General features: G+C 30.2%; 2 protein-coding genes and 1 long non-coding RNA gene across 3 annotated transcripts; 1 reads left to right on the top strand and 2 right to left on the bottom strand.

Annotated features, from left to right (window-relative positions):
* The first annotated feature begins 5523 nt into the window (after positions 1-5523).
* LOC112775905 (uncharacterized) lies at positions 5524-9266 on the top strand. The gene is made up of 5 exons (XR_003815890.2): positions 5524-5734; positions 6209-6353; positions 7788-7962; positions 8208-8444; positions 8979-9266. It is a non-coding gene; the product is annotated as an uncharacterized lncRNA (long non-coding RNA).
* Positions 9267-9415: 149 nt separating this feature from the next.
* On the bottom strand, positions 9416-12000 carry LOC112775904 (transcription factor bHLH104). The gene is made up of 5 exons (XM_025819805.3): positions 11719-12000; positions 11232-11309; positions 10706-10783; positions 10051-10213; positions 9416-9864 (listed from the first exon to the last, which is right to left on the bottom strand). Exons 1-5 carry the CDS (start codon positions 11811-11813, stop codon positions 9616-9618), a joined length of 663 nt encoding a protein of 220 aa, XP_025675590.1. The 5' UTR covers positions 11814-12000; the 3' UTR covers positions 9416-9615.
* A 1379-nt stretch (positions 12001-13379) lies between these two features.
* LOC112777153 (electron transfer flavoprotein subunit beta, mitochondrial) lies at positions 13380-17284 on the bottom strand. Its single transcript, XM_025821448.2, has 5 exons — positions 17033-17284; positions 16645-16929; positions 15547-15627; positions 14257-14351; positions 13380-13725 (listed from the first exon to the last, which is right to left on the bottom strand). Exons 1-5 carry the CDS (start codon positions 17099-17101, stop codon positions 13500-13502), a joined length of 756 nt encoding a protein of 251 aa, XP_025677233.1. The 5' UTR covers positions 17102-17284; the 3' UTR covers positions 13380-13499.
* Positions 17285-17521: the final 237 nt, after the last annotated feature.

Here is a 17521-nt window from a genome sequence, read left to right as displayed (position 1 = left end):
CTTACATGAGTAGTAGCAGCAGAATCTACCCACCAAGTATCAACAGGTGCATAACTTAAACTAGCCTCAGAATAAACGAAAGTAAGAATTATACCCTTCTTTACACGCCAAGTGGCATATTTGGTACAATCCTTCTTCATGTGTCCCACCTTCTTACAGAAGAAACAGGTTGAAACTTGATCCTGTTTCTTAGCCTTTTTTTGCTGAGAAGGCGCATCCGCAGTAGTATCACGCTTTCTTTTATACTGAGAAGATAAAGCCATGTGAGCACTGAATTTTTTAGTAAAGAATTTCTCAACATCCTTTAGGAACTGTTTGGCATCTTTATCCTCAGTAATTGAGTCCCGAAACGCCTCAGGAATTGAGCGTTTCATGATCATAATGCTCATTCGATTGGATCTCTCTCACTTCTCTATTTTAACCTCATTGAGATTTTCCAGAGTGGAAGTGGGTTTCTCCTCTCGAAGAGCTATATCCAGATCCATACAACCGAGGACAATCTCCACGGTATCCTTCCAAACTTTAAAGTTTGAACCATTCAGCATAGGAATACTGCTAATTTGTGCAGAAATATTGGTAGCTAAAGCCATAGTTTCTGGATTAGAACAAAAAAAGAACATGCAGTAAATATTAGTTAATTAATGGGTAAAAAATCCATATTGAGATATCCAGCACAACATTAATTTTCAATCTTTGGATAGAAAAATTAACTGTAAGAGATACTCTCATTGCAGTAATCAAATATTGTCAAAATTCCTGTCACACATTAAGCCTTTCTTTGGACCGACTTAATGCGCACATGGAAACTTAAACTTCGCAACCTATTTATTACCGCATATATTTTCTATTAATTGGCCAAACAATAATCTTCCTTTGGGCCGATTATTGACCGCATAATTAATAGAAAATAAACAGAAGTGTGCAATACTTATTATTTGGCCAAACAATAAACTTCCTTTGGGCCGATTATTGTTCGCATAAATAATAAGTATTACTTTATTCTTAATCAGTTACCCAAATATGTATTTACCATCAATATGTGTATGTAATTCGGCCAAATATAGACCTTCCTTTGGGCCGATCAATATTCGCATGAATTACATGACACCATATTCCTAATGTTTTAAATAAATCAATTTTCACAAAAGAGGCTACTTTGACAGCATAATGTTCAATCAATTTATTCCAAAACCAAATCTTTATAAAATAAATGGGTATACTTATCCAAATTGTTACTAGTTTCTTTATGTAACAATTAAATAATATTTTCTATTATTCAAATATTATTAATATGTATACATAACTTGGCCAAATATAAATCTTCTTTTAGATCAATTAATATTCGCATAAGTTACATATACATAATAATCCTTATATCCTAAAAGGATAATCAATTAACTTTACACCAAATTAATGGCATACATAATTAAATTCAAAACAATTATAATAACACTCCATATTAATGTTTCAGAATAATCAATTATTAATATATCAAATTAAAATTTTGATACCGCGATATGTACGTATATATATTTTAAAACCAAATGCGTTATAAGCCACAACTTATATGAATGGCGATGAGCGACAATACACATATATATAGCTTGATCATGTGTTAAGAATGCAATACATTTACATATATGAAATATATTACTGGATGATCAAATAAATTAATATATATAAAGTCTGTATGCTCGTTAAAACAAATAATAAATTCACCGGATCCAGTCGCACGTATATGATACATATATATATATATATTCCTTTACTCAATATCATAATGTAACAAGAACGTACATATATATATTAATCCAGTAAAAGAAAAATAAAACTGAATATTTTCGATGACCAAATTATGGATGGCTCTGATACCACTTGTTGTAATAAATTATTTTAATAACCCAGATCACCCATATTGAATCACCAAAAATATATATATCATAATGCGGAAGCGTACCTGAATTCATAAACATGAATTATGATTGGAAGAGTTTGGATCTTGTGGTTCTTTCGATCTTCCTCAACCAAAGCCTTCTGTATTCCTAGGAGGCTGAACTGCAACTCTTTTGATGGGGAAAAAGTAACAAAGGCGGCTTTGGTATATTGGGAACCGAAACCCTGAAGGTCTATTTATATTTGAGCATGGCACCCATTAAACCCTTAAGCCCAAATAAAATAGTATCTAAAGCCCAAAAGATAATATATCTAAAATCCAAAAAGATAATTATCTAAAGAACAAAAGATAATATCCGGTTTTATTCTCATTTAATTCCAAATCAAAAGTAATAATGACTTATTCAATTTAGCATTTATAACAATAAATGAGATCACCATTATATAAGTCATTTAATTTAAAATAGCATAATTTGTGATTATAATTAATATATGTATTGCCCACAAATAAGTTAGGAAATCAAATAATTTCCTAACATCCTCTACTGCCCATTCCATGAATGAGCAGGCCTTGGTGAGTCCGGTTTTCTGTGCTACCTACCGCTAATTCCTTAAACAATCACTCTTATACCTCTTACAGAGAGTGAAGTGACCAATAGGTATTGGGCACGAACGCTTTAAGATAGGTTGCTTTCCGTTAACAACAAGCCTGCCTGGCCTTCAATAGAATTGGGAGCAGATGTGGCATTTATTTCTTCTATGTACAAAAACAAAGGCAGGTTCACTTGAATAGGAAGTGGAATCAATCCCGTTTGCTACAGGATTCTTTCGATCTGGTAAACCCCTTTTTACTAGAAAGTCAAATCTCAGTTTGAAATCCCAATACTTGCTACTTCAGCAGAGGCATCTTCCTGGCTTAGAAAAGATCCGCTAGAGATTCCCTCTGACTCCTAGTCGAGATCTTCTCTTTCTCCTATCCCGGTAGACGGGCGAGCATCTCCGAACCTTAAGAAGTTAGTTTTAAAGAGAAGGAGTACCGCTCAAGCTTCAACTCCGCTCCCTTCCTCAGTTCAGGAGAATGAATATTCTGTATTCTCGACCAAAGAGGGTATATGTAAAAATATAGAGCGATCGGGTGAGGGAATAAGGAGTAACTCGACCAAAAAAGAAGGGTTCAGAAGTGAAAATAGATAATAAGTGAAGAAAGGAAGTTTTATTTTGAACCAGCTCAATGTTAATCAGATTTTTTATTTCTATTATAAAATATAAAAAAAATTAATTCTAAAAAAAATCATGTTATTTTTTAGGATTTAATTTTTTTTATTGTGTTTTCATAAAGTTTGCACAAAATTTTCTTATCACATTGATTAAACTTATTATTTACGTAAAGTTTGTTTTTGAACTTAACAAACTTGTTTATGTTTTAATACGATTTAAATTGTATTAGTATATTTTTATTTTTTAATCAATTTAATTTTATTTAAATAATTAGAATTTAAATTATAAAATTTGTATTAGTTTGTAATTTAATATTTAAATAGATATAATTTAAATTAATATTTTATAAAATTATATGTATTCGTATTATTGTACTCATATGATTAATTATATTTATTCGATTTTAAAAAAAATAACAGTGGTTAATTTTTAACAATTTTTTTTTTTTAAAAAATTTAAATCATAATAACAACCGGTATGATTATCATAATTACAATTTTTGTCATTACTTAAAGAAATTTGATTTTAGCAAAAAAACAAAAAAAGCATGTTCTATTTATTTGTTAGTTAAAAATTAATAACCGTTATTTTTTTTAAATTGAATAAATATAATTAATCATATGAGTCCAATAATACGAATACATACAATTTTATTTGATTAAACTCTGTTTCTTTATAATTTATGTAATTTTACAAAAATTAAATTTGGAATTAATTTAACAACCATCCAATTATATTCATCGTTTAAATAACTTTTTAGTTTTTAATTAATAAATTTAACTTTTAGTTACTTTTGATGTCTTCCTATAATATAAAATTAGTTTTACTTTTAATATACTATCAACATATAAATTCTTATTTTATTAATCATTAAAAATACTAGATCTATATCATGTATAATTTTTTAAGTAATTATCATAAAAGATAAAAGTATATTAAGAGTACCTTAAATTTCTTTTATTTAATAAAAAATCATATTAAAATTTTTTGAAAGAGAATTTATTTATTTATACTATAAACATGCATTAAAAAACTATAGTATAACATTTTTATTATTTTTCTATAAATAAATACTCCCATATAATTATATTCATGAAAATAAATTTAATAATTAAAATTATGACTATATTACTTCTATATTAAAGTTAATTATTAAAATTAATTATTAATATAAAATATATATTAAAATATAAAAATATATTAAAAATAAATAAAATTATACATATATTTATGTTAATGATTGATTTTAGTGCGTAATTTTAATATAATTTTTGCTATTGTAATTTTAATATAATTTTTGTTAAAATTAATAGCAAAAAATCATTCTTGTCAAATTATTGGAGGATTCTCACCGAAAGTATGTTAAAATGAGGGTTATCTCACCCTTGTTTATTTTTTTTATAAAGGAGAAAAGTGGATCAAAATCATGATTCTGATTCTGAGAGTGACATAGTTGTATGCTTTGTTCTCTGCAAAATCATCAACCACCTTAGCGTTCTTTTGCTGAAAAACATTTCTAATCGCAGATGGATTTCAATTCGCTCGACGATTTCTTCGATTTCGATGACTTCATCCACCATTCTCCCCTTCCGCCCTCCGATTTCCTGCGGTCCAATCCAATGTTTCTTGTTTTTTTGGGATTTTATTTTTTTTAATTTTGCTTCTTTTTCCCCCTTTCCTCCTAGCTTCATTTGTTGTATATCATGATTTATTTATGGTGCTGCTTTTTGAAGCAATTATGCTGTTGCTTTTGTAATTTGATGGTGTTTTGTATTCATAATCATGCTTCATCTTCATCCATATCTAAAATTCAATTGAATATTGAAATTTGCTAATTGCATTGTATTCATTTTTATTACTCATTTAAAATTGTTGTTTTTTCCCTTTACTTGTTTATTATGGTGATCAATGCAACTTTAAATTGATGGTTTCATTTTCATTTGTTATTGTGTGTGTTTAATTTTGTTATTGGTTTGGCATGCATGGATAGCTGACATAACATAACCCCCTCTGTTTTTTAATTTCGCAGTGTGAGCTCTGAAATTGACTTTTCAGGAGGTGGAGGTGGAGGTGGAGGTGGTAGTGATGTCTGTCAAGAGAAAACCAGAAAGAAGTATTTTGTTTTGTTAATTATGAAGTAATGGACTAATTGGTATCCGAGAATGGAATTAGTGTTTCTGAAACTGGTTGAAAATATGATGTTGGTAAGCTAGAAATCATAGAATCTGTGATTTCAATTCATCGACAAGAAAACCCTGAACTTTAAAAGCATGTATGATTAGGGCACAGTAACTCTGCAGTGATGTACTCTCTCACCAGATTTGGTCTTAGTTTATTTCTAATAGGTTAATTCCCAATTGTTTTATTAACAAGAACAATATCAACAACAATAAAGCCTTGACTAGATGGAGATGGCTACATGGACCAAACAATGTCATTGTCTTGTCCCGAATCATGTCAACTTTGTCCATTTGCGCTTAGATCTCTTAATTTGAATCTTTTACAGTATATTTTTGGTGCTAAATTTGTTGCTAATATTTTGAAGGAGACATGCTAGTTCATGTTGTAAGGTAGGGACAAAGGCTGGCTGTGAAAAGTTGCGGAGGGAGAGACTCAATGAAAGGCAAGCATGCTTCTAAATACTGAATTTGTTAATCTCATGTCTGAGTCAGTCTTTAAACAAGCTGTATTAAGCTGATGTAATCTATGCTGAATGACATTTTTCTATTTTGTATATACTTACTTAACTATTAGGTTTTTTACATTGATCTATTTATGCTTGTGTTTGGTACACTGGTTTATAAGTTTCAACACTTTTAGGCTCGATTTGTTGATTGTAAAATATTTCTTAACTGCCAAGGAGGCCTGGAATTAAGCATCTTTGAGTAAAATTTTATATCAACTTAATGATCAATGTTATCTTTTCTTTGGCAACTTTCAATTTTTCTTAACAATAATGAGGAACTAAGATATATATGAATATTAGAATCTTTGTTTGGTCAGACACCAATGTACCAAACACATGGTCGGTGTTTTTGTTTACTTTTGCTACTTCCACTAATGATAATGGGCAATAACTTGGTTTTGCTTATTTCAGGTTTTGTGACTTGAGTTTTGTTTTAGAACCGGAGAGACCTGAGCAAGCCGATAAAATGGCTATACTTGATGATGCTATCAGAGTTTAAGCTGAAGAACTCAAACAAACTAATGAAAAATTGTTAGAAGAAATAAAATGTTCTAATGTTAGTATTCTTTCAACAGTTTATAATAACTTGAATATTTCAATGTACTATGTCTTAGAGAAGTTCATTTATTCATGAATGCTTCAATTTTTTAACTAACAAATAAATTATTTTTAAATTAAAATTTTTTAAATTAATGTACTCTTATTATTTTAATTTTTAAATTTAAATAAAGATATTCGTATTATTTTAAATAAAATTTAAAATTAATATAAGTAGGTTTATTCGAAATTTCAAATTTTAATATTTTAAATAAACATACTCTTATTATTTTAAAATTTTTTAAATTTAAATAAATGTATTCATATTATTTTAAATAAATATATTCTTTTAATTTGAAAATAATAAATAGATTTAAATAAAAAAATTAACAACTTATTTTTTTTTAATCGAATAAATATAATTAATCATATGAGTACAATAATATGAATACATACAATTTTATAAATTATTAATTTAAATTATATCTATTTAAATTTTAAATTATAAATTAATACAAATTTTATAATTTAAAATTTTAATTATTTAAATAAAATTAAATTAATTAAAAAATAAAATATACTCATACAATTCAAATATACTAATTATTTAAGCTGTGTTTCATGGTCTGTCTGGTATATCATTCAGGTTTTCACCTTAATCCATAATACTAATCGTATTAGTCTTAATCATCATACATATACCTGTGTCACTCACTTTTTAGTCATCACCGTGGGATGAAGGGGAGGGGAGTAGACGTGTTGGTCTCCCACACATACTTTTTTATACGTTTACTATCTAATATAAAGAAGAGGAATGCTTTAGGGTTTGTTTTTGGTTATATTTTAAATGATCGGTCCAGTTTCTTTAATCTAATAATCTAATAACATATTTTTAGTCTATATTTTTAAATATTAATAGCTAAATAACGACCAAAAGTAATAAATTTTATTAGTCTTTCAATATTTTTCTATTAAAAAATATAATATGTCAAAATTTTGAGACGCCAATATTTTTTTGAACTATTAGATTTAGAATTTTAGAATTTATAATTTATTATTTTAGCGTTGAATTTAGGATTTAGAATGTATAAAAATATCTTTATTAATCAAGTAATGATGAAAAAAAAAAAAATAAATTTTGTTGTACAAGTAATATTATTCCAATTCTGTAGTTTGCTCCCTTTAATAAGTTATGGCTTTGTCATAGTGGTCAATAAAATGTGAATTAGGAAATCAATTTTTTTTAGAAGAATATTATATGTATTATTTTTGTGTATATTTTTTTTGGTATATCTTATATTTTTTATATTAAAAATATTGATAAGAAGTAAAAAAAAAAAAAAAGTCTTTATACCATAAAAGAAATGTGTGTGTAAATTTTTCTATAGTTATAGTTGTTTCTAACCTCGTTGTAATTACTAGAGTTTTTGTCAATTCTGATATGATGTAATAGATGATATTGTAAGGCAGCCACTTTGAAAAGATATCCAGCACAGTTGTTCCTTACTACATGGATGTGCTTTGTTGGAGCAGCACAATCAGCTGTTTTCACAGTCTTAATTATAGGGCATAAACCTTCAGCTTGGACTATAGGGTTCAACATTGACCTGTGGTCCACATTATATGGTGTAAGTAAGATATAATTAGTTCTATTTTAGGAGTACAAAACCTTTGCCTTAAAAAGTAAATAAATATAGAGAATAGAAAAATTCTTTGGTGCCTATGAAAGTTGTATCTAATTTGTCTAAAAGTAGACATAGAATAAGGTGGGACTCATCTTTTTATTTTTAAATTCTATAAACAAAATTTAGGTACCATAGAAGACATTCTAATAATGTTTCTAAATTCTAACAGTATCATTCACAAATGGCAGGGAATTGTGATAGCCGGTTTGATAATATACATTCAGCTGTGGTGCACTGAGAAAAAGGGGCCAGTCTTCGTTACAATGACTACCCCCGTTTGTACCATTCTTGCTGCAATTTTAGCATACTTTGTCTTTGGTGAGAAACTTGGGGCCAGTCTTCGTTACAATGACTACCCCCGTTTGTACCATTCTTGCTGCAATTTTAGCATACTTTGTCTTTGGTGAGAAACTTTACCTCGGCAGGTAATATAAATAAATAAATTGTAGACAAATCTAGTAAAACTAAACAAATAAAAGTATGTAATTAGTGGGTAAAAATATTCAATTTTTTAAATGAAAAATGGGTGTAATTCATTATATCTTGATTGTTCACCAAATTAGCATGATTGTTCACCATATTAACATGCACTTTGTCTTGATGGGGTATGAAACCCATCTAATGTAGATCCCACACTTATAAAAGTGGTGTTGTTAAGAATGTAAATATTGAGAACATCTTCCCTCAAAAACTTATCTTCAAGAAAAAGAAAAAATGTACAGAAGTTGTATTATATATCTAATTATCTATTATCATGGTAACTTGCCTATTAAGTGTCTTACTATCTCTTACATAAAAAGAAGGTAAAACACACTAATTTACTCTAAAATTTGCTCTTATTTACATCAAATATTCTTCTAGTTGAGAGGATTTCTTTATAGCTTCATTTTCTCGCACACCATATCCTGTGTAATGCTGGGTTATAGTTCTGGAAATTGATTACTCAACATGTTCTCCAGCATTATAGGCGCAACTTTTGTCATCATTGGTCTATACTTGCTGTTGTGGGGCAAAGAAGGCGACCAAAAGATTCATGTCAACACCAAACCGTGCAATGGTGAAGATTCAAAATACATACTACAATCTACAATCAGTACCTTAGACTTGAAAGGGAGAAATGCAAATCCAAGTAGAGGAAAAGTAAAACGAATAAGTCATTAAAACGTTTAGTTTTGTGTAATATATACAGTTTAAGATTTCCAATTTTAACTCTATCAAATCTGCATCAAGTTAACTTTATTATAAAATTTTTATAATCTCCATTTTTACATTTTACACAATTGAAATATGTATTATATAAAGGTATCATCTTAGAATTTTGAGAATATCCTTTTCAAAATTCAAAAGGAATTTGTGACAACAGAACTAAAATAGGCAATATGAAGGAAGAAACCAGTAGAAAAATTTGACATGAACATCAATAGTTTTCATGTCATTACCATCAAAGAATACTTCTAGGTAATTTTAGTAAGTTGGCATGGTAGCTAAGGTAAATAGACAGGAAATTAGAAGCAATGACAATATCTACATGTCAACACTTCTCAAGAAAAAAGGAAGCATTTATGAATAGATCATCCAAACTCCAGTGCAGAGCAATTATGCAGCAGGAGGCCTAAGCTCATGATCATGGGATGTATCACGGGTAGATGGAGGAAGATAATGCCACATTGGCATATAACCGTAGTTCGGATAAACAGCGACTTTGTTGACCCCTGCTTGGAAAGGAGCTAGATTGGGAGGCATATACCCTGCAGGTTGAACAGGCAAATCTTTCAACTGTCTCTCAATCCTTTCTTTATCTGCTTTCAGAACAAGTTTCTCTTCTCGAAGTTCATTTTTCTCGGCCTGTTATAGAACACAAAATCATATCATCTAGTTTTAGGTTTAAACTTCTGCTGGTAATTATGTCAAAATAAAAATCAATTACTTTGCCACCAGAATAGACAGAGGGCAGTATCAAAAATGAACTTGTCTTAAGACATAGTACATTGAAATATTCAAGTTATTATAAACTGTTGAAAGAATACTAACCTTAGAACATTTTATTTCTTCTAACAATTTTTCATTCGTTTGTTTGAGTTCCTCAGCTTCAGTTTTTAGTTGTTTCAAAACTCTGATAGCATCATCAAGTATAGCCATTTTATCAGCTTTCGCAGGTCTCCCAGGTTCCAAAACAGCACTTAAGTCACAGAACCTGAAATAAGCAAAACCAAGTTATTGCCAATTATCATCAGAGGAAGTAGCAAAACTAAACAAAAACATGACCAAACAGATTCTAATGTTCATATGTATCTTATCTTCTCGTAATTGTTAAAAGAATTAAAAGTTGCCAAAGAAAAGATAACATTGATCATTTGTGAAAGTTAATATAAAATTTTGCTCAAAGATGCTAAATTCTAGGCCTCCTTGGCCGTTATGAAATATTTTACAATCAACAAATCGAGCCTATAAAAGTGTTAAAACTTATAAACCAGTGTACCAAACATAAGCATAAAGAGATCAATGTAATAAACCTAACAGTTAAGTATGTATATACAAAAACCACAGAAAGATGTGCAAAGATGATGTTTTTTATGCAGAAGTAGAAAAATGTCATTCAGCATAGATTACATCAGCTTAATGCAGCTTGTTTAAAGACTGACTCAGACATGAGATTAATAAATTCAGTGTTTAGAAGCATGCTTGCCTTTCATTGAGTCTCTCCCTTCGCAACTTTTCACGGCCAGCCTTTGTCCCTGCCTTGCAACATGAACTAGCATGTCTCCTTCAAAATATTTGCAACAAATTTAGCACCAAAAATATACTGTAAAAGGTTCAATTTAAGAGATCTATGCGCAAATGGATAAAGTTGACAGGATGATTCATGACAGGGGACAATGGCATTGTTTGGTCCATGTAGTCAACTCCACCTAGTGGGACAAGGCTTTATTGTTGCTGATGTTGTTCTTGTTAATAAAACAACTGGGAATTAGCCTATTAGAAATAAACTGCAACCAAATCTGGTGAGAGAGTACATCACTACAAAGTTACTGTGCCCTAATCATGCATGCTTTTAAGTTCAGGGCTTTCTTGTCAATGAATTGAAATCACAGATTCTTTGATTTCTAGCTAACCAACATCATATTTCCAACCAGTTTCAGAAACACTAATTCCATTATCAGATTCTCGGATACCAATTAGTCCATTACTTCATAATTAACAAAACAAAATACCTCTTTCTGGTTTTCTCTTGACAGACATCACTACCACCACCACCACCACCTGCTGAAAAGCCAATTTCAGAGCTCACACTGCAAAATTCAGAAGCAGAGGGTTATGTTATGTCAGCTATCCATGCATGCCAAACCAACAATAAAATTAAACACACGCAATAACATATGAAAATGAAACCATCAATTTAAAGTTGCATTGATCACCATAATAAACAAGCAGGGGAAAAAACTTCAATTTTAAATGAGTAATAAAAATGAATACAATGCAATTAGCAAATTTCAATATTCAATTGAATTTCAGATATGGATGAAGATGAAGCATGATTATGAATACAAAACACCATCAAATTACAAAAGCAACAGCATAATTGCTTCAAAAAGCAGCACCATAGATAAATCATGATAAACAATAAATGAAGCTAGGAGGAAAGGGGGAAAAAGAAGCAAAATTGAAAAAAATAAAATCCCAAAAAAAAAAACAAGAAACCTTGGATTGGACCACAGGAAATCGGAAGGCGGATGGGGAGAATGATGGATAAAATCATCGAAATCGAAGAAATCGTCGAGGGAATCGAAATCCATCTGCGATTAGAAAGGTTTTTCAGCAAAAGAACGCTAAGGTGGTTGATGATTTTGCAGAGAACAAAGCATACAACTATGTCACTCTCAGAATCAGAATCATGATTTTGATCCACTTTTCCCCTTTATAAAAAAAATAATAATAAGGGTGAGATATCAGATAACCCTCGTTTTAAGTTTTTAACATGCTGTTAGGATGAGAATTCTCAAATAATTTGATAAAAATAATTTTTAATTATTAATTTTAACAAAAATTATATTAAAATCAGGTTAGTGACTAATTTTAATATATTATTATTGTTCAATATATTTTATATTGATGGCTGATTTTAGTGATTAATTTTAATATATATATATAACATAATTATAATTTTAATTATTAATTTTATGTTCACGAATATAATTATATGTGAGAATTTATTTATAGAAAAATAATAAAAATGGTACACTATAATTTTTTAATGCATGTTTATAGTATAAATAAATAAATAAATTTTTTTTTGAAATTTTAATATGATTTTTTATTAAATAAAAGAAATTTAAGGTATTTTTAATATACTTTTATCTTTTATGATAATTACTTAAAAAATTATACATGATATATATCTAGTATTTTTAAGGATTAATAAAATAAGAATGTATACGTTAATAATATATTAAAATTAAAACTAATTTTATATTATACGAAGATATCAAAAGTAACTAAAAGTTAAATTTATTAATTAAAAATTAAAAAGTTATTTAAATGATGAATATAATTGGATGGTCGTTAAATTAATTCCAAATTTAATTTTTGTAAAATTACATAAATTACAAAGAAACAGAGTTTAAAACTTTAAATACATGAGCCAATAAGACCACTGTCAATAACAATCTCATATTTATTTTATTTGAGAATGCTCAATGTTGTATAGTTGTATCCCTTCTCCTAATTTTCCCGTAAAGAATTAAATAATTTATAACTTCAATTTGTTTTAGCATGAAAAACCTTATTCCATCTAATAAAATTATCTACCTGTTGATTAAAAAAAAAAAAAAGCAACCAAGGAGACAAAAAACTCAAGTGGCAAATGCTGAATAACTCAATCAATCTCTTACCAACCATTCCAACAAGGTCAGATATCGTACATGCTTTTGCTACGCCATTTCTTTGACCCTTGTGACTTCCCTTCAGGTTTTTCAACATGTGACAAAATAAACTATAAATTATCTTTCACATGCTTTGATTCTTTTTGAGCACTTATACATCAACATTCACCAACCAAACTTATGTTGTAATATTTCCTATAAGCCATTTTTGTTTTCAAACGGTGTGATTAGTATAAGTAATTGTTAAATTCCCAAATCACTTAGCACAAAAGTTGTGCAAAGTCACCAATTCAAATGAAGATAAAAACTTTCAATTATTTAAATCCATAGCTGATACCTTCGTAGGAATGATTATTAAAACGCTAGTTATCATTATTTATTATCTTAACGCATGGTATACCAAGTTTATCTTTATGCGAAAAAAACAATTATTCATTGCCAGACATTATACTATGATATCAAATGATATATATTAAGAGCTTATACGAAAAATATTTTATTTATTGTGTGATTTGATCTTGTATGACAATCTTGTTACATAATTAAAAATTTGGTGAGAAGTAAATGATTTGGCAGCAAAGGAAAGAACAATAATAATCATCAAATGACTTTGGCCTCATTTTTGAGTTTCTCAATGAGCTCATCAACAGAAGAGACCATGACCCCTGCTTTCCTTTTGGGGGGTTCAGTGACTTCCACAATTTCCAAATCAGATTTGATTTCCACATTCAACTCTTGAGGAGTGAACTTCTTTATGGGCTTTGATTTTGCTTTCATGATGTTGGGAAGTGTTGCATACCTTGGTTGGTTCAGTCTCAGATCAGTTCTGCATCAAGCAAGAAAAAACAACACACATCCGAAGTTAAATTTCTAGGAAAAATAATGTTATGGATCATATTGTTTGCATGTATTCTCTCTTACATGGCTCACAAAAATTTCATTGTTGAGTATGAATGTTTGATCTAATTTCTCCAAGTGACTTTTTGTGTGAAATATGTCTAACCAAATATTTAGTGAAAGAAAGACTTTGTTGTCATTGTTACATATTTACAAGATATGCCCGAGATGCCATAAGTACAACTTTGATGCATCCATTCTCCCATCATTTTATCAAAAGATACTGGTACTTGAATCTCAAATGCGACACTAATATGTTCCTATGAATGCGGTAATTGTATAATAAAATAATCTTTTGATTACCCTAAAGATTACCCTAACTTTAGTGGAACCTTAAGTTCAATACACAGCTCATTGTTCCAAGGGTGGAAAACGTGACCAAGAGAAAGCAAGTTAAAAATACAAAGCCTTTTAAGAATCTAGAGAGTACATAGCATGCTTAACAGAAGGTGCAACTTACGTTATTACTGCCGGTAATTTCAACTGCACAGTCTCGATTCCATCGTCAACCTCTCTGTCCACTGTAACTTCCTCTTTCTCTTTATCAAGGACAACCTACTGGAAAGCCAGGATTTAGTTATACAATAAGTTAATTAAAACAAATAAGTTAATAATTAAGCATCAAACAGACCCCGAAGAGAAAAGGTGCAAATACTTATACTTTAGCCTAAAACAAATTATTATAACTGAATGGCAGTTTCCAGGGTTTCTTCTCTATGTCTGCCGCATAGCACTACTTAATTAACAGTGAAAATTCAAAAAATCATACTGCAAAATAAAATTGCCCCGGGTTCAGATTTAGCAGATGAAGCATATAACACCTGGACAGCCAAGTGATTCACTCGAGAAGCAGCGACCTAAATCATCAACTAGATCAGTAATTTCCTAGGTCATAGACTCCATCAAACTATGAGTCATAGTTAGATGGAGAAGATGCAGTAATGGCAAAATCTGAAGTCTGAAGTACATTGAAATTTCAAAATAAAAATTGACATGAAATGATGATCGAACATGGTCTTATCTAACAAAGAAAAGTAGCATTAACAATATAGAAAGGATAAACAAGAAGCGTAATCAAATGCAGTAGAATACTTTTCAAAAGAGCAAATTCCTAAAGTCACCATCGTCACACGTATAGCTCAGCAATTACAAACAATTCCCTATGGTATAAAGCATACACACAGACACACACATACACCTATAAGAGATTTCATAGTTCCATGAGTGTATTCTTTCTTTCCAATCTGACTCATGTTTGATTTGTCCTTTGGAAATCCCCACCACATGGTTGGAGCAAATGCTTGATTCTTGAAGCCTAGAAGGTGTTGCCTATAGCTATTTAGGAGACAAGAAAGGTTGCTCCAAAATCTAAACCAAAACTCTAACTACTAAATGTTTTTTCATTTACAAACCAACGTACAAATGTCAAGTTTATCTACCCAGTCTAACGTAAAAAGAACGAACTTTGTCGTTCGACTCATGTTGAATCATTTTCCCAAATGACAAAGTAGTTCCGTCCTGATAAGCCAAAACCAAGGATGCATGCACAATGATATGCAGAGGCAAAATCAGTATAGGCACAAAAAAAAAAGAATCTGCTTTGTGTTTTAGAGAGAACCAAAAGTTAATTGATTTACATCATGCTAACATTGAACCAACATAACCAATACATGTCATAGATAATAATAGTGAAGTGAATGCACAATGACTAAGTTTATAGAAGACCTGGATGATTGGATGACGGACTAACCTTTGAAGCAAAAGTCCCTTGAGGCCAGTTGAGGAGTCCTGCTACCATCTGCCCTGTTTGGTTGCAATCATCATCAATGGCCTGTGACCATCACAAATATTCTCATTATATCAGTTTCAAATGTGTACAAAAACATATCCATTTTTTTTCCGTTATAGCTTCCTAGGGGAGAAGCCCCAATTTCTTCTCAAACAGAAAATATTCTACTTCTGCTGCCAATGAAAAGTAATTCTATACTTTAGCCAAGCACTCTAGAACAAAAACTCAATAAAAGTGCTTCTTGATACACAAAAGGGGGAAGAAAAACCTTCTATTCATTACTTAACACAGCTAACATCTTAATTTGCTTTTAGATCATGAAAGATAACAGTAACACCCTTCATTTTAAGCACTAAACATCAAATCCACTTTGATTTGTCATCAACAAAACCAAAATATCAAATCACCTCGTGAATCACTACAAAACTCATCACTACTTGGAGAAAAAAACATAACAAACAATGTAATAGACTAAAGAAGCCAAATTGGCAAACCACCCAATTAAAATTCACCAACAAAATACATAAAGCACCAACTTAGCTCCAGAAAAATAGAAAATTGAAAGGCTTTCTTTTTTTTGTGACTAAAGTTCTAAACTTTCAGCAATTCAATCTTTCAGGGGTTTTCTTCTGTAGCTAAATGAGTAATATCCCAACTCAGTCCCTAAGAAAAAGTTTTAGTCGAACACTTTAATCCTCAACAAATTTTAATCATCAAATCGGTCCTCAAACTTTTATTTCTTTAGATAAATTAGTCTCCATATGAGATTGCCAGTTCATATGAAGGAACTGATATGAGAATTTTAAATTTTTTTAAGGATGGTTATATTTTTAATTAAATAATGACAGGAATTGAATTGTCTAACGTTTTAGCAAGATTTGACATGAGAATTGGATTGATATGTCCGACAAAATAAAAGGTTAGGGACGGAATTGGTGATTAAAATTTATTGAGGATTAAAATTTGGATATTACTGGTAGCTAAATTGTGAGGTCCTTAATCATTTTACTGGATTAGTGAAATTGCAGAGGAAAAGCTACTGAGAAAAAAGAGAAGTACCTGTTTGCCAAGAATGATAAGGGAAGGTTTCTCAATCTGCACAAGGTTCCTCAAGATCTTGGCAACATGGAGAGGGTGAAGAGCAGAAGTAGAGTCCACGTGGATGCCCCTATCAGCTCCCATGGCGAGACCAGTTCTGAGAGTGTCAAGGCACTGAGAGGGTCCCATGGTCACTGCCACAACCTCAGACGCCAACCCACTCTCTCTGATTCGCAGCGCCTCTTCCAGCGCTATCTCGCAGAATGGGTTCATCGACATCTTCACGTTCTGCGTCACCACCCCACTCTGCCAAAAACGGTGTCGTTTTTAGATCAACTTCATGACTTTGGAAGCTCCAGAAAAAGGGTGGTCGTATATATAAAAGGATCGAGGTTGGTTTCGTGGTTACCTTGTCGGGTTTGACTCTGATCTTGACGGCGTAATCGATTACGCGTTTTATGGCTACCATTATCTTCATGGTGATGATGATTACAGTTCAGAGAAGAGTGTGCATGTATTTGAAATTGTAGTCTCGAAGTAAAGAAGAAGAAGAAGAAGCAGCTGCTGCAGATGACGATTCAAAAGGCACACTCCAGATTAACTACTTCGCCCTGTTTCATATTAGAATTTAGAAGTATAGAAATTTATTTTTCAATTAATTATATTAGACAATTTTTTATTATGGTTTTCTTCTTTTTTTACTTTTTCTCTTAAATTTTTTTAAATAACTGAGATTTATGATGAGGATTCCAAGTTAAAATGTAGGATTTAGAATTTGTGATTAAAAAATAATTTCAAAAACTAGTTTAAAAAAGTTGACTTCTTATTTAAGTTTATTTATTTATATTTGTGTGAAAATAATTAATCATTATATTCAAAGATGAATATTCTCTTTATA

This window comes from Arachis hypogaea, chromosome 19, assembly GCF_003086295.3.
Source record: "Arachis hypogaea cultivar Tifrunner chromosome 19, arahy.Tifrunner.gnm2.J5K5, whole genome shotgun sequence".
NCBI classification, from domain to species: Eukaryota; Viridiplantae; Streptophyta; class Magnoliopsida; order Fabales; family Fabaceae; genus Arachis; species Arachis hypogaea.
Note: the sequence above shows the minus strand (reverse complement) of the source record. Positions and strands in the feature narration are given on the sequence as shown.

What these genes read in the sequence shown, in the direction of transcription:
- LOC112775904 (XM_025819805.3), bottom strand. Translation starts at nt 11,813, where the DNA reads ATGGATTTCGATTCCCTCGACGATTTCTTCGATTTCGATGATTTTATC. An exon ending in CAAGAGAAAACCAGAAAGAG is followed by an intron (nt 10,784 to 11,231) that starts GTATTTTGTTTT and finishes AATATTTTGAAG; the next exon opens with GAGACATGCTAGTTCATGTT. An exon ending in AAGAAATAAAATGTTCTAAG is followed by an intron (nt 9,865 to 10,050) that starts GTTAGTATTCTT and finishes GTTCTATAACAG; the next exon opens with GCCGAGAAAAATGAACTTCG.
- LOC112777153 (XM_025821448.2), bottom strand. Translation starts at nt 17,101, where the DNA reads ATGAAGATAATGGTAGCCATAAAACGCGTAATCGATTACGCCGTCAAG. An exon ending in TCAGAGTCAAACCCGACAAG is followed by an intron (nt 16,930 to 17,032) that starts GTAACCACGAAA and finishes CGTTTTTGGCAG; the next exon opens with AGTGGGGTGGTGACGCAGAA. An exon ending in TTATCATTCTTGGCAAACAG is followed by an intron (nt 15,628 to 16,644) that starts GTACTTCTCTTT and finishes TGATGGTCACAG; the next exon opens with GCCATTGATGATGATTGCAA.